Source organism: Lygodium microphyllum, chromosome 26 (assembly GCF_053477565.2).
Source record: "Lygodium microphyllum isolate KBCC chromosome 26, Lygodium_microphyllum_v1.1.10, whole genome shotgun sequence".
Lineage (NCBI taxonomy): Eukaryota > Viridiplantae > Streptophyta > Polypodiopsida > Schizaeales > Lygodiaceae > Lygodium > Lygodium microphyllum.
The window spans coordinates 10,852,642-10,870,248 of NC_141160.1; the positions used below are offsets into that span (position 1 = coordinate 10,852,642).

Sequence of the window (17,607 nt, forward strand, 5' to 3'; positions counted from 1 at the left end):
AGCATCCTTGTATGAGGAGTTTCCGGTTCCAACCACAGCAGATAGATTTTCTACGGGTTGGATGATGGACTGCATGCATGTATATATGTCACATAGACGATCGGACACACGCAAAGCACTCAAGAGTGGGGCTGCAAAGCCCAAGTGGCTAGACGCGGACGACTGGCAACAACTGAGGGAGGAGGCTACAGATTCTCCAGGATGTTGGAGTTAGCAACGCAAGGCGGTGAGGGCACGACTAGAGGCCGGAGTGGTCCATGATCTTGGGAGTGGCGGCCACAGGACATATTTGGAGGACTTTGTAAGTTTTTCTTTTGTTTTGCTTGCTTATTTTTTTGCAATATCCTTTATACTGACAATCATGTTTCTAACAGTTAATATTTTGTTTTCTTTGCAGCACTCCATTACAAATCGCAATCCGACCGACATTGAGACTCGATATGCAGAGAGGCACGGTCTCACTGCATTGATCGACTGATTATATAGACGCGGTGGCCTTATAAGTCACTCATCTTTCTTGTCCGTAGTTACCATATTTAATTAGAATGCATTATTGTATGGTGGACCGATGTGTAGTTGTTTCTTTTTTTGCAGAGTTCGTTTGATGCTCCTTTGCAGCGGGATGAGCTTTCGGATGGTAAGGATGTATAGCTTGCCCTTGGATCCCTGGAGCTCACACACCCTTCTTTTTTGGTCGCTTAATCTGTGTAGACATTTTCTATGTAGTAGTGATATCTTGCCATGATTGTACAAGTCGCATTCATTATGCGATCATGTATTTATTTCATGTATCAGTGTTATGATTTAAGTATACTTTGTTTTTGTTTACACGAGCATTGTACACAGTGCAGAAACTATTTTGTATGGCCCAAATAAAGCACACAGTGCTATATGTGGCAGAGTAGCTTGCAAAATTTTTTCCCTGTTACCGTCGCTATTAGCATCGCAAATTTACATGCACGCATCGTTATTGGCATCATTATTAGCATTGCAGAGCATCATTATCAGCGTCGCAAATGCAATGCTGATACCTACGCAAATAACGATGCTGATAACGACACTGATATTAACTATTCTATGGCATCGCCAATAACAACACTTTTTGCGACGACCGGGGCAAATTTTGTTATTTACATTTTCGTCGCTTTTAATGTCAGTATAAGGCCTATATCTTGTAGTGATTCTCTCTCTTTCTTTTAAATTTTATCTTCTCTATAATTCTCTCTTTGTTTTTTCTCTCTCTCTCTCTCTCTCTCTTCTTCTTCTTCTTCTTCTTCTTCCTTCCCCCCTTCGTCTCTCTCAAGGTATGTAAATTTTATATTTCCCCTCTCTATAATTCTCTTTTTGTGTTCATATTCTCTATCTCTCTGTCTCCCCTTTTCTTCTCCCTCTCCTCTCTTTTCCTTCTCTCTCTCTTTACTTTTATCCTTTTTTTCTTTTTTCTCTGTCTTTGTTAAATTTTATATTTCCTCTCTCTATATTTCTCTTTCTCTATCCCCCCTCTCTCTTTCTCTTCTTTCTTTTATTCTCTCTTTGTATATTTTTCTCGGTTTTTTGTTCTCTCTCTCTCTCTCTCTCTCTCTCTCTCTCTCTCCCCCCCCCTCATTTTTCATTTTCTCTCTTTCTCTCTTTCAGGTTTTTTCTCACTCTCTTTTCTCTCTCTATATTTTTTATTCTTTCTCTTTCTTTCCTCTCTTCCCCCTTCTTTTCCCTTATTTCCTCTCTCTCTCAAAGTCAAAAACTATGTCAAAAAAGGTTTCATTTAAAAAATACTATTCTCTTTCCTCTTTTCCCCCCTCTCCCTCTTTTTTCATTTTCTTCTTTTCTCTCTCTCATTTTCTTCTCTCCTTCCTTTTCTTCTCTCTTTCTCTCTCTCCTCTCTTTTCCTTCTCTCTCTATCATCATTTTCCCTTTTTTTCTTCTCTCTCTCTCTCTCTCTCGCTCTTTTAAATTTTATATTTCTTCTGTCTCACTTCTTCTTCTCCTCTCTCACTCATTCACTCACTCTCTCCTCTTTTTTCATTTTCTTCTTATTCATTTCTCTCTTCATTCTCTCCTTAATTTTTTTCTTCTCTCTCTCTTCCCTCTTCTCTCTCTCTTTTCTTCTTTTTCTATCTCCCTCTCAAAGTGTGTGAAAAACTATATAAAAATTTTAAATTAGAAAAAAACTTTTAAAATATTTAACTAAAAGTGAAATAATTTTTTTTAAAAAACTTTTAAAAAAGATTTAATTGAAAGAGGAGAAAAAAAGAGACGAAATTTTAAATTAAAAAGTTTAATCATATATATATATAGAGCGCGCCTAGGCCCTACACATGACAGAGGGGGGGTTTCAATTAAAAAAAGAGAGGTTTGGAAAGGGGGGTAGGTTCGGGAAGCCCTATGGAAGTTTGGGGCTCCCCAAACCTACAACCAAAATAATATAGTAGTAAGATGGCATGGTTTAGTTGTTGAATTCATTTTCCAATACTTGGATCACCTAGAAATATCTTAGGAAGAAGGCTTGATCTATCATGCCATTACATCATTGGGTTTTCTCCTCCTTGAATGTTGTCTTTGTGATATGTGATCTTCTTTTTTTTTCATAATATGCATAAATTATATCAAGATAATGATAATGACATCTTCCATAAAGGGTAAAAGGTAGCTATAATACTTATGGCTAGACCAGATTTAGAAGAAGCTTGTAGAGATAGGCTACTTCATATTTTGCAAGAATTCTTACCAGCAAGGCTTAGTAAAGGGGCATTGCAATTGAAGTTGCAGAGAGGCAAGGCAGCTATAACGTTTATGGCTAGACTATCTTCAGAAGAAGCTTGGTGAGACAGACTTAAGGGTTTCATCTTTTGCAGACATTCTTAGTAGTAAGACTTAGCAAAGGGGCATTGCAAATGAAGTTGTAGGGAGGCGATATAGATGTAGAAACCTATGCACGAGGTTGTGCATGGAAGGATATCATATGTGGTCCTATTTATATTTAGTTGTTTATTGATTAAAGCAAGCCCTTATGAATACTTAATTTGTGCATGGAAGGATATTATATGTCATCCTTTTTATATTAAACTATTTATTGATTAAAGCAAGCCCTTATGAATACTTAATTTGTGCAATAGAGTAAAATGCCCTCTGAGCTTTTGGACAAATTGATGCTCGGCTGCCATTTTCACCTTATTCATTGCACATGATCAAGCCCTATTGTTCCATGAGTTTTGCATGTCGAAGGGGCAAAATCTATGACAAATTCCATTTGTGGAAATAGGATTGCTGCTAATGCCTATCGATATGATACCAACTTGTTGCAGATGCAAGCAATATAACCTTACATCAATGAAGAGGCCAATTTGATGCCATGATGCCATCATCATCATCATCATATTTAAAGTAACAAAGTTGATTCATGTTGTTGGCCCTTGTATCAGTGCAGATGTCTAAGCCCTTGTACACTCTCCAAGGCAATGTTCTCTCCTTGGAAATGGGCCTTTGTGTTCATTCACAAAGGATGTAAACCTTAATGGATCGCAAGCTTATGTATAATAGTTTTGCAAGTTATTATTGGCACTGTGCAAAGTTTCAAATTAAGAACACCCAATTTCTTCACAAGTTCAAGCTTTTGTTGTAAAGCTAACAACTAAGTTTTGAAATTAGGAAAAACGATTTCTCAAAAGCTTTAAGCTTTTAATTAAATTTTCCAGAAAGCTAGCAACTAAGAAAGAAAGAAATTGCTTCTATTTTTTTTTCTTACTTTTTGATTTATTTTTATATGAACTGAACAATTCACTCGACGCTAAACGTCAATAGTTCGTCTCGTTGAGGTCCATTTATAAGCTGCAGAAGCTTCCTTAAGCTCTCTTTCTCTCTCTGGCCGTGACACAGGAAGTGGTATTAGGATGATCGCTGCGGTGTGCTGGGTGCCCAAGGGCGTCGCCAAGCCTGTGCCTGAACCAGTCGAGCCTCCCTCTGCCGAGGAGCTGCAGTCCCTCATCCAGCTCCATCATGACCAGCTTGCCGCAGGGTAAGTTACAGTTCGACTCTCTTATCCACCCCTTTACACAATCGCAGGTTTGGCCCAATACTGTTTATTCAAGCAATTAGAGCCTCATCTCAATGCCGTGGTGAGTTCCAATGGCGTCTCAATGTCGTCAAAGGACAATGCTTTCTCTCAGAAAAGGATTCTGCACTCAGAAGATCATCAAAGAATAAGAAAAATCGAAATTGTAAAAGACAAATTTTCTCAGTAGAGGTCTTTGCACTCTCAGAAGAACATCAAATAAAAACGAAAATCACAAGAAAACATATATATTTTTTCTCAAGTAGGGCTTTTTGCACTCTCAGAAGTTTATCAAAGTAAAACTTATCGTGATGCTATGGACAGTTCTGACGATGGCTCAGACGATGAGCCCAGTCCTGAAGGGGAGGACATGCAGATTGAGGCCAGGGCTCAGAGTGATGTGGTGGCCACTGCATTGGCAGCTGCACGTGCCCTGGGATGTGATGGCTCTGCACAACCACGCATAGATGATGTTGCGGATGGGCTTGCTGAGCTTGACATGGATAATTATGATAAAGAGGACGAAGGTAAGTGTGGTGATTGATAATGCACTTGCAGAAAAGTTGTTTGATAATATTACTGAAGAGGACGAAGATAAGCGGTTTGATCTTTTGTGCACTGCCTCATCAAAAGTTTTGATATATATACTGACTGTCTTTTATTTATATGAATGCAGCAATAGAGCTTTTCGGCAATGGAGGTCTCGGGGCTGCTTATTATCCAAGCAATGAAATGGACCCTTATCTTACCAATAAAGATGTAAATATTCTTATCTTATTTGTTTCTCTTATATAGTGCTGCCTTATAAGAATGAAACAGCCAAACGAATTTATGATCTCTATTTACTTCGCCAAAAAGTATTGTTGATGATGTAGCTAGGGCTTTCCATTTATCCAACACATTTGTCTTTGTTTGAAGGACTCATCTGAATTATGTGGATGCTAAGTGTTTAGCAATGATGTCTACTGCACTGTTCTAGGAACATTTCTACACTTTTATTCGTGTGACAATGACTTTTGTGAGCAATACACCTATCTTCAATTTCTTGGCCACAAAGAGTAACGAGCACCTCTTAAAACTGCACACAACCTTTTTTTGGCAAAGAGAAAAACATTGCCTAAATACTTCTAGTTCATCTTGCTTTACCATTTGACTTACCTTTGTTTGGAATTAATTTTTAGAAAAGTAATATTAAGTTGCATGTTGCTTACTTTACGATCTTGTTTGCTCATCCTTCTACTTCAACTGCAAAGAAGTTTGATGCTTGGAACAATTTTGTGCTCCTCACTTCGTTAGTTATTTGCTCACTCTCCCAAGTCCTCAATCTAGTGCAGAGGAGATTGATGCAAGAATGGCTTTGTTTCATCATGTTATAGATGCACAGGAAGGACAACACATGGAAGAGCTATTTGCATGCTTAACTTAGCAACATATTATGCATGTTTGGGGAATGGGAATTTCTAGTTTGGGATAGATCTAGACTGAAATCCTTTGCAAGTTTTGGGAGAACATGATTTTAAGTATCAAGAATGAAGTTTGGTATGTTGGATAGTTGTTTCCATCTAAAAAAGACTAATTGGGGGGGGGGGGGGGAACACATACTACTGCTCTGGCAAAGGCCTTGTCCCTCCAAATGACATGTGGAGAAGATTTGCCAATATGAGCAAATGTAGGGGAAGCAATATTGCTCAAGGCTAGAAAAATGAGTTGTGATAGTAGTGCCATCCCTAAGCATGCCCTCAATATAAGAGTGTATAGTAGTCAGGAAAGGAAAGTGAACATGGAGAGAAAGAAACTAGCTGCAACAGGTAGGCCCCAACATGGAGGATTGAGTGTCAATGTGAGTGCTAGATGGTAGCAGGAAGATGCAATGGAAACATAGAGACCTTGGATGGATCACTTTTGAAAACTCTTGTCGGGGATGGATGAGCTAAGCCTTTAAATCAACTATGAGATGATAGTGAGAAACTATTGAAGGTGTCGTAACCTACAAAGAAGCAATAGGGACCAAGGGCCAAATCAAGGAGTCATATGACTCATGCACTGCTATCGATGAGACAAGGTTGCTCAAAAGATAAGACAGCCAAAAAAGGCTCCTCCACCTGATGAATGTGAAGAAATAATGACTTAGTGGTTACAGTTGGTGATGAAATAGAGGTAGAGGGAGGCTTCAACATAGATCCATCCTTTGCTCCTAGATGAAGGTGAGGGTATTTCTTCAAGCACTTCTGCTAGGGGTGCGAGGTCTTTCCATAGTGAGGATACTTGGGATATCCTTTGCACTTCCCCTCAAAATTTGTATTAGAATTTGAAGATGACTCCGATTTCTTCATCTTCCCTTTCTTTGGCTTGGCGTGTCTCACACATGTAGATGATGCTGCAAACTCATGGTTGTGCATTGGTCCACTAGAATCTCTCTCCCTATGATGTGCATCATACTCTAGCACCAATGGAACTAGTTAGATGCAAGTGAGTCTCTCATGTATGATAGGTGAGAAGACTGGTGTAGCACACATCATATGTCCATGATGGAAAATGTGAGAGAAGTATCACAGAGAGGTCCTTTGAAGGAATGCCTTTACCAAGGGATACAAGATCATATTGAATCTCCTCCATCTTGTTGATGTGATCCCTCATTGTAGGGGAATTAGTGATAGAGAGAGAGAGATGATGCCCTAATGTTTGGATTTGGTAGAGTTACCAATCTCTTCCAAACCTCTACAGCAATGCGGATATGTCTTACATGCACAAGCATAGAATCTGCATAACTTAAAAAGAGAAAAGTAGAAAAGGTAGAACAAGCACTTGCTCTAGGGGTGCCAAACCTGCCAATTGGGGACTTGTAGCCTTGGAAGAATGCAAAGGGAGAGGATGATAGGACGGTGGTTGATCCAAAAGGGCGGATCCACATGATCTCCCCAAACGTACACATTGTATTGGTCTCCCATAGATGTCCTTCAAGAAAACCTGGAAGAAAACACACATAAAAGATGCTGCAACTAGGATGTCCTCTGCTTGCTTGAGGTCCATTGATTTGCTAGGCAGCTAAAGACTGATGTGCAGCGGCTAGAAAAAACGTGGTGCCACCCTGCAGATGTGCTGCCCAGCTGTAGATGAATGTTGCCCAGGTAGAGGAAGCTGCCAAGGCCCAAAACACAGCATACAAAGGACTGGCTGCAGCAAAACACAGATGATCAGGGGCCTGTTCCTGCAAAAACAGCAGTCATCAGGTTGAAGTTGACACCACCTTGCACTGATAAGGTCCCGCCTGCAGCAAATGCAAGTCTGCAGCACTCCCAAGATGACACCCTACTGGCTGGTAATTTGGACAGATTGCTTCTCTTTGAAAACTCTGATTCTTGTGTGTGGCTGTGATACCATGTGAGACTGCGCAGCAGAAATGAAAGGAAAGTGAACATGGAGAGGAGGAGGCTGAATGAATGCGAGAGAGTGAACAAATTGATTGCAATGGTTAAAACTTAAAAGATACAAGGCTGTGGGTCAGCCCCAACATGCAGGAAGATTGGGGCCATGCCCATAATAGGGGTGCCCAAGACAATCTACAATGCCCAAAAAGAAATGCACCAATGTACCCTCCATCTGAAGTGCCTAAAGCACATAAAATGAAAAACAAAGTCAATGTTAGAGCTCCTAACGTCCTTGTCCAACTCAAATGGAGGCTTGCAGGTAGGAGATGTCAGTACAAGACACGTTTGTTGACACTCAATCCACTTGTCAAAGAAAGCCACAAAGATTTGAACGCAATCCACGTTTGTTGACACTCAATCCACTTGTCAAAGAAAGCCACAAAGATTTGAACATCTAGGGTTGGTAGCAAGCACTATTTTGGATTGCTTCGATGTGTTGAAGCTGACCCCAAAACAAACTTTTCCTAATGAGATTACTTTCATAACCCTTGTGGGGATGACTGTGAGAGCTATGTTAGAGCTGGACATTCTTGGATAGGCAGGAGCAATAGGTACAACAGGTGACACGTGGTAGTAGGTTGGCGGCACGTGGCAGTTGACATGGTAGGTCGGACAATTGGTTCAACCGACCTGTTATTTTTGGCATTTTCTTACTGGCCTGTTTATTGGCCTCGGTCTTTGTAGCCGACCTGTTATTTTTGGCATTTTCTTGTTGGCCTATTTATCAGCCTCGGTCTTCACAACCTTAGTTAGTTATGCTCCTAGTTTTGAGGTTGCAGAACATGGATCTGCCTTCGGGGTTCACAGAGAGTGAGATCTTTGAGGTGGAGACATATTCAGGTATTCTATTTGCATTCGTGTACGGCATTCTTCATTGCAGATTTTCTGCGTTTCAATGTCTCTTCCTCTCTCTCTCTCTCTCTCTCTCTCTCCTTTCTTTGTTCACTCTTTGTCTTGGTCATTCGCTTCTGCATTGCTTCACTTTGACATGGTATCAGAGCATTGAAGAACTGACCTAGGGTGGATCTACCTGAAGAAGAGATTTCAAGGTGACAAGGTTGCGTTTTCAGCATTCAAGGGCGAGCATGAGGGGTGCACATCAAAACAAGGCTGAGCTGAGCGTGAGTGTGTAAGAAAGGAGAAGATTTATTGAAGTTGCTGCTGATTTTTGTTGTTAGAGAAGGAAGTGTCGGAGTGCAGCGGTGCGGAAGCGTAGGACTGAGAGAGAGAGAACGCAGAGAGAGAAGAGAGAGAAAGAGACAGTGGAAGATGAAGATCTGCTGTATAAAGTGTGCTGAATACAAAGATATGCAGATATATACACGGGCGCAGTGCGCTAGACTGCGTGTCTCCACCTCGACGATGCAACCTGCTGTTCACCTCGAAATCCGCTACAGTCTGCACTGTCTCCTGTCTGAAATTTGCGAACAGAGACGGAATCTGCGCGTCACCGGTCTGTAATCTACGAGCAGAGAAGTGGAGACTGCTGGAGATGTCGGCTATTTATAGCCAGAAATCTGGGAAAAATAGGGTGCCAGAAAACTGCTTGTCGGCTGCATTAAATGCAGCCGACTGCTTGCACAGGTCGGACTGCCACGTGGCAGTCTGACTGCACACTGCTGTACCTGTCTGACTGCACCTGCCTGACTTGCCTGGCTGTGATCTCTAACATCCCATCTCAGAGCCTGGGCAGGGCAGAAGCCTGAGGGATCTGGAATGTCTCCGAAGCAGAGCCTGGGGAAGTGTCTTCGTAAACAAATCCGCAAGATTGTCCTCCGTCTTGTAGTACTCCACAGTGATGGTCTCATCCAGAAGCTTTTCTCTGATGAAGTGGTACTGGATCTCTATGTGCTTCGTCTGGGCATGAAAAATAGGGTTCCGTGCCAAGGCAATGCAACTCTCATTGTCACATTGCAGCAAAGTAGGACGAGTCTGGGGGCACCCAAGCTCCTCCAATAATCTCCGAAGCCACACAGCCTCACATGTGGTGGAAGACGCGGCCCGATACTCCGCCTCAGTAGACGAAAGGGCTACTGTGGGCTGCTTCTTGCTACTCCATGAGATAACACCTGTACCCAAGGTAAAACAGTAACCTGTAGTAGACCGCCTGTGGTCTACATCACCGGCCCAATCCGAGTCGCTCCAACCTGCAAGTACAAGTTCTGAACCATCTGTCCTTGCGGGATAATGAATCCCTAAATCAGACGTCCCCCTCAAATACCGAAGTATCCTTTGAGCAGCCTGCCAATGCACCGTCTTAGGTTCACTCATGAACCCTGCCAAGAGCCCAACAGCAAAACAAAGATCAACCCTAGTGTTGAGAAGCCAAATCAAGGACCCAATCCACTGACGATAGCGGGAAGCATCCGCCATAGGAGAAGCTGAATGGGAAGTGGCCTTCCAGTTCGGATCCATAGGAGTAGAAAGGGCCCGACAATCCTCCATCTCAAAAGACACCAAGAGCTCCTGTACATATCTCTGTTGAGAGATGAAGATCCCCCTCTGAGACTGATAAATCTCATGGCCCAAAAAGAAATGGAGTAGACCCAAGTCCGTCATCTCGAACGTCCGATGTAAAGCTGACTTCGTCTCTTGGACCTGTTGTGCATCATCACTTGTGACAATCAAATCATCAACATATAATACAAAAAGCACACAATCATCATCGGAAGTGTGAACATAAAGCTGCGGATCGGCCTTGGAACGCCGATATCCCAACTGAGACTGGAGGAACGAATCAATCTTCTCGTTCCATGCACGCGGAGCCTGCTTGAGGCCATACAAGGCCTTCTTCAACCTGTAGACTTTCCCATCTGAAGATCCAAAGCCAGGAGGCTGCTCAACATAGATCTCCTCCTTCAAATCACCATTGAGGAAGGCCGACTTTACATCCAACTGGTAAACAGGCCATCTCCTATGGCCAGCCAAGGCAAGAACAACTCTAATGGTCGCCATACGAGCTATGGGGGCAAAAGTATCATGACAATCAATCCCTGGGCGCTGTGCAAAACCTTTAGCAACAAGGCGAGCCTTGTGCTTATCCAAAGAACCATCGCTAAGGTATTTGGTCTTGAAGACCCACTTGACGCCAATCACCTTCTTATTCGGGGGGCGGGGCATGAGTGACCAAGTGCCATTCCTCTCAATAGCCTCCAACTCGGCTTCCATAGCTTTCTTCCATGGTGTGGACTGTAAAGCCTCCTTCACGGAGGTGGGCTCTCGATCCGGCATAACACGGGTCATCAAACAATAGTTAGAGCAAACAAGCTCCATAGAGTGTGCCTGGTGCCGCCGTGACCGTCGCGGACCATCCTGCGGTCCCCACTCCTCAGGAACCCCCTCGATCCCTGAATCACGGAGTGTGTCACGGGCCCACGAGGAGGAGGCCGAACCTCCCCTCGTCTCTCTTCATCAGCAAAAGACTTTGGAATATCCACCGGTGGTAATTCCTCAGGGGTGACCGGTGGAACAGTAGACTCTGTGTCAGAAACATAATCATAATCAAAAGGCACGGGCTCCAGTGGAACTGTAGCAGGAGCCCAACTCTCCCCTGGATCTCCGAGAACGGGATGCTCCTCACCCGTTGATATGGCCGGAACCTCCACAAACCGCACATCGCGGCTAGTGTACACATCCCGCTTGACGGGATCATACAATCGATAGCCTTGGGACTGGGAGCTGTAGCCAACAAATACCTGTCTTCGGGAAGCTGCGTCAAATTTATCACGGTGAGCCTTGGGAATGTGAACATAGGCATCACACCCAAAGACCCTGAAGTAAGAAACATCTGGCTTTGTCCCAAAGTAAGCCTCAAACGGGGTTATCCCTTCCACGGCCGAAGTAGGGGATCGATTAAGGATGTGGACTGCAGTAGCCATAGCCTCGGCCCACAGAACTTGAGGGGTCTGTCGGTGCTCCATCATGGTGCGCGCCATCTCGATCACACTGCGGTTCTTCCATTCAAGAATGCCATTTTCTTGAGGAGTGTTGGTATTGGCAAACTCCTGGTGAATTACCTTTATCTGCACAAAACCGAGCAAACTCATTAGAAACAAATTCACTGCCCTTGTCAGATCGCAAGGTCTTCAACTTCCTTCCCGATCGGTTCTCCTCAAAGAGAAGCCAATCCTTGAAGTGTGAGAAAGCTTCTGACTTTAATGCCAAAAAATAGGCCCATGTCATCCTGCTGTAGTCATCTACTATCAGCATGAAGTACGAGCTCCCATGCAAGGACTCATTCCTCATAGGGCCACATAGATCCGTAGATACAAGCTCCATCGGTGAAGTAGACTGCTGCGAAGCTGTGTGGGGAATGGCATCCCTATGCTGCTTCCCCCGAATGCAGGAGACACATGGCTGCTGGCTCACCACTATATCCGGCAACCCTCGAACAAGCTGTCCACGTGACGCCCTCCGAAGATAATCATAGTTGAGGTGACCAAACCGAGCATGCCATAACTCTGACTGTGACTGAGAGGTAAGAAGAAGAGTAAAGAGGGCGGTGGAAGACTTCAATTTATAAATGCCGTTCTCCTCATATCCGGATGATAGAACCTTCCTCGATCCACGATCAAGGACTCGCACCGTAGTACTGTCAAACTCCACCAAAAGGCCAAGGGAGCAAATCTTATGAACTGACAGGAGATGGTACCCTAAGCCTGGTACATGCAAAACCTTTGAGGTATGGGTACCACCTCGTCCATCTGGAATAAGCTGCATCTTACCCCGACCTGCAATAGATACTGAAGAGCTATCTCCAATGAGAATCTGCCCACGCGAGGGTCGCAACTGGGCAACACCATCTGATGAAGGAGTCATGTGCCGGGAGGCACCACTATCAACGATCCACTCTCGAACCTGGGGAGCCGTCATCGCAGCATCAGAAGCATTCGGTGAAGCGTCCTCAATGACAGCTAGATGAAGAAATGCAGCTGATGAGGGTGCAGCCACTGCTTCAGAATCCTTGGTGTCCTTCTTGTCTTTGTTAGGGCAATCCTTCTTCCAATGGCCAGTCTTTCCACAAATATGGCATGTGGAGTCTTTGTCCTTGTCCTTGTCCTTGTCCTTGTCCTTCTTGGACTTGTTATCCCCCTTCTTCTTCTTTTGGTCCTTCCCCTTCTTCTGAGAGGCTTGACCTGTCAGCGCCTCCGACTTAGAAGCAGTCTATCCCTTTAACTGTTCCTCTTGGTCCAAGACCATAGGAACCAACTCTTCCCACCGAAGAGTAGACTCTCGCCCCGAAGCAATAAGGGCAGAGTAAAATGTACCGAATCGTGGCGGCAACTGGGACAAAAGTGTGATCGCCATGTCTTCGGAGGAAATCGGCTTCCCCGCATTCTGAACCTGCATCTGAAGCTGCCTTAGCTTGTTGATGTGCTCCCGCAGCGAAAAAGACTTGTTTACGGACAAGGTCCGCATCTGTACCTCCAAAGAAACCCGCTTCATAAGGGTCATTTGATTGTACATCTGATCAAGCTCCAGCCATATCTCGCGAGCCACCGTCAAGTGCTCGATGTGAGCGATCACGGCTGTAGTACATGATAGAAAAAGAAAGGAACGAATCCTAGCATTCAGTTTGTCCCAATGAGACTGAGCCTTGGCCAACTCCGCATGAGCATCGGAAGAGAGTTTGGACTCATCTCTTATCGAGGGCCGGTCGATCTCCTCCTGTACAAGCTCCGCCAAATCATAGGACTCAAGGATGGCCAACATCATGACGCGCCAAATGCGGTAGTTGTCGCCGTCGAGCTTCTGATCTGCAGGAAGAGCCGGTAAGACAGGCACCTTCCGGTCCATAATCGACTGGAACTCCAAGTCAATCTCTATAGACATCTTCACCTGTAATGCCTTCACAAACGCAAAAGCAACCCCCTCTGACTGTGAAAACTCAGCCTGCTAAGGCTCTTCCACGTCTTGAAACTTCTTCACCCGCCGGAGGCGATGAAAAAGCAAAACCTACACTTGTCGGCTGAAAACTCAAACTTCCTCCGCGTCAAACAGCAGTAAACAGCAGCAAATCCACCACCTGGACTCCTTTCCTGTGCGCCCACACTCGCTTTAGCCTTGTTCCAAGGCGCAGCCCCCCTGTCTGCCCTCAAACGCAAAAAACACAAATTTGTGTCGCGATAGAAACTCCTCTTTAGATTGATTCTGTGCTCAGTCAGCCCTTTAACACTGCTCTGATACCATGTCAGAGTGCAGCGGTGCGGAAGTGTAGGACTGAGAGAGAGAGAACGCAGAGAGAGGAGAGAGAAAGAGACAGTGGAAGATGAAGATCTGCTGTATAAAGTGTGTTGAATACAAAGATATGCAGATATATACATGGGCGCAGTGCGCTGGACTGCGTGTCTCCACCTCGACGATGCAACCTGCTGTTCACCTCGAAGTCCTCTGCAGTCTGCACTGTCTCCTCTCTGAAATCTGCGAACAGAGACGGAATCTGCGCGTGTCACCGGTCTGTAATCTGCGAGCAGAGAAGTGTACGAGACTGCTGGAGATGTCGGCTATTTATAGCCAGAAATCTGGGAAAAATAGGGCGCCAGAAAACTGCCTGTCGGCTGCAGCGACTGCCTGCACAGGTCGGACTGCCACGTGGCAGTCCGACTGTGCAATCCGACTGCACACTGCTGTACCTGTCCGACTGCACCTGCCTGACCTGCCTGGCTGTGATCTCTAATAGGAAGAAGGCTGCGTTTTGGGCCTTCAAGTGTAGATTTTACCTTTTCATTGCCTTTGGCAGGTGAAGGAGCGAGACGAGTGGTAAAGAGCCCTAGCAAGCTGCATTCTCACAGTTAGAGGGGGGCTGCTTTGTGTTTTGTGCTAGCATTGTAGGTGAAGATGTCTTTTGAGGCCGAGATAGAGTTTCAGGCGATCATGGACTGAAAGGTGCCCATCTTACCGTGTCTTCCATCAGATAGAAAGCTCGATGGTGAGAATTACCGCATTTGGTGGGTCATGATGCTTGCCATTTTGGAGTCCTATGATTTGAGATCATGGATTGGAAGGTGCTCGTCTTACTGGCTCTTCCATCGGATCAAAAGCTCGATTGCGAGAATTACCGCATTCGGTGGGTCATGATGCTTGCTATTTTGGAGTCCTATGATTTGGTGAAGCTTGTTACGGAGGCTATTTAGCGTCCTCCTTCGCGTGATGAGCCCATACTCTCTTCCAATGATAAGGTAGAGTTGGCAAAGGCTCAAGCACATTGGGACAAACTCAATGCTCGCATTTGTTTGTTTTTATTTCTCTCATGTACTTCAATTGTCATCTCTCATATTGAGCATTTGACAATGGCTTGGGAGATATGATTGGAACTTGATCAGATGTACAATCGTATGACCATCATGAAATGAGTTTCTTTGGAAATGCAGATGAGGACCATGAGTGTCAACAAGTCATCTTCTATGCGAGAGCATATTGACAAGCTGAGACAGCTTCAAATGCAAGTACAAAACACAAGGAATGTGATCACTTCTGAAGACATGGCGATAACTCTTCTTTCACAGTAACCGCCCCGTTTTAGTGGCTTTTATTCCGCCTTGATTGCCTCAAGGTGGTTTGAGGCTCTTTGGTGGAAAGAGGAGCAGCTGAAAAGGACCAATGCTTCTAAATCTAAGGCCTTGGTTGGTTAGTCCTCTTAGAAGAAGGGGAAGGACCAAAAGGAGGAGGACAAATCCAAGAAGGCAAAGAAAAGGAGTCCACTTGTCACATTTGTGGCAAGGTAGGTCACTCGAAGAAGGATTGCCCCGACTAGGAGAAGGAGGAGAAATTTGTTAGTAGATATGCCAGCTCATGTGTGAGTCTGAGCTGCAAAGGCTTGGGCACATTATTTAGGTTATTTAGGCATTTTTTAATTGTGTCATTTTATGGTCATATTTGGCATTTATTGCTGGCCGGCCAGCATTAAATACTGGCCGACTTGACATATTTTGTGGCATTATTTGTGCCTATTGATTCTGGGCTCCTCCTCCTTAGTTGGTCAATCACCACCTAGAGGTCCCGTGGAGAGAGGAGTCAGTGCCGGTGCCCATGCAGCGAGTGACTCACTGTTGTATGTGACAGTCTCGTGTGTGATATATGGATTCTATTTCTTGAGCACACATCTGAGTTCTCATTTGTATTGTGTTCTTTATTTCCCTTTCTCTTTTGTCTTGCGTTTCAGCAGTTTATTACAGCTTATGTTTACGCTTCCATTGCTGCACCACTTCTGACATGGTATCAGATTTCAGGATTTGTGTTCATTCTGTGTTTTCTTGCTGATTTCAGGACTATTTTCACCCTTGCTAATCAGGTGATTGTTGCTCCATACAGGTAACTTGTTTTACATGCGTTTGTTGTAGATTTGCCATCGCTTGCTGTCTATAGCCCCTCTGCTGCTTGCGTTTTCAGTTTTCAGGTTGTTGTGACAGCTTTCCAGCCTGTTTGTGGCAGTACTTAGCCTACGATTTGGTGTTCTTGACTCCTTGATCGGGCGATTGTATCTTCAGGCCGTTTTTACTGTTTTTGGCAGTTTTAGACTGATTTTTTGATTTTTTGCAGCAGCTTTTGTCTTCTTTTGGTCAGATTTTGGGTTATACTGTATGTGAACTTTTGGTTTTTGTAGTCTATGCTCATGTTTTGGCTGTGTTCCCTCTCCAAATACCTTCTCTTCTCTACTTCTCTTTTAAATCCTCTACAAATGGCTCCTCCATGCACATCCACTGATGACAAGCTCCATGGACCTGATTATTACATGTGGAGTGCGGTGATGAAGGCTTAGTTTATCCAGAAGCAGTTATGGTACGTGGTTGGTGGAGCTCTTGCACGCCCTCAACAACCTTTTTCTATTCCAGTTGATTTTGATGAAGACAACCATGAGAAAGCAATACTTACATGGGATTCGGATGATGCCTGTGCTTATTCGGCCTTACTTTGGTGTATTTCCAAAGAAGTCCTACCGGTGATCACCTCCTACAGGACAACTTCAGATGTATGGTTGAAGTTGCAGTTGATGTATGAGGCTCCTTTCACCATGAGGGTTGTTACTCTCTATGGCCAGCTCCAGCAACTGAAGTTTGAAACCAAAGATATGATCCAAATCATTCCTACTTCATGTTACCCAAATCCAGGACCAGCTTCGCACTATCCAGCTTGCCCTATCAGGGGCACATATTGTTGGCACGGTACTTTACAAGCTTCCTTGGGAGTTTGATGGAGTGGCGAATGCTTTATGGGTGCAGACATCTACCACTCCTGTTAGTTTTCTTCATATGTCCTTTATGCTGCTTGAGCATGAGGCAACTTTGTGACTACAGAGGTGGCTTCCGTCACATTATGGAGGTTCAGGTGAGGCTCTTGCAGCTTCAGAGAGGGGTTCGAAGATGGAGAAGTTGAAGGCCTAGTGTTACCATTGTGGCAAAAAGGGCCATTTAAGGAAGGACTGCAAAGAGTTAGCAGCTTCTAGGAAGAAAAAGGAGCAGAAAATGAAGCGGGATGCGGACTCCTCCGATGAGTCATCATCTGCCTCAAATTCCGACTCATATTCTCTGGCCAAGGTGAAGTCCAAGGCGTGAAAGGGATCCTCTTCCTCGGATCGTGGGAAGGGCTTGGTGGCTCCTTCCTCAGCTGCTTTCTAGTGGTGGTGATGAGGTCATCCCTCATGACTCTCCAGTGCCAGAGAGGGAGTGTGAGAGGGTGGTGAGATGGGGCAGCTGTGCCTCATCTATATTTCTATACAGATGCACAGGATCCAGAGAGGGATGTCCTTGATGCATCGATCGAAGTTTGGCAGGTTCAAATCCTGGAGCTAGGATTGACATCTAGGTTCATGATGGGCTGGTTACTTGACAGAGAGTGGGTGGTTTTCATTTGGAGCTCACATGAGGGGACACTTCGGTGGTCTGGCCAAAGGAGGGGAATTCATAGTCATTTATGCATTGCGGCATTGGTGACAGGATGGTCACGTGTGCTATATTAGCGACATTGTTGATAGACATCGAGAGTTGCTCTGATCTTCTCTATCTTCAAGAGTTGGTACGATCGATATCGACATCATGTTCTCTCTCAGGCACCTTGGTGGTGGCTTGATTATCCATTGCTTGGGTATCCATTGTTCTACTTGGTGGTTCTATGTTGTATGGTTTCTGATTTATT

General features: G+C 44.5%; 1 protein-coding gene across 1 annotated transcript in view; it reads left to right on the top strand.

Moving 5' to 3' along the window:
• The first annotated feature begins 3,809 nt into the window (after positions 1–3,809).
• The window catches only part of LOC148012994 (putative WD repeat-containing protein C17D11.16), a 39,813-nt gene continuing 26,015 nt past the window's right edge, over positions 3,810–17,607 (top strand). The window contains exons 1-3 of the mRNA XM_087667816.1: positions 3,810–4,012; positions 4,373–4,575; positions 4,725–4,807. Of these exons, the coding sequence (XP_087523942.1) occupies positions 3,888–4,012; positions 4,373–4,575; positions 4,725–4,807 (411 nt within the window). The 5' untranslated portion in view covers positions 3,810–3,887. The remainder of the gene's footprint in view (positions 4,013–4,372; positions 4,576–4,724; positions 4,808–17,607) is intronic.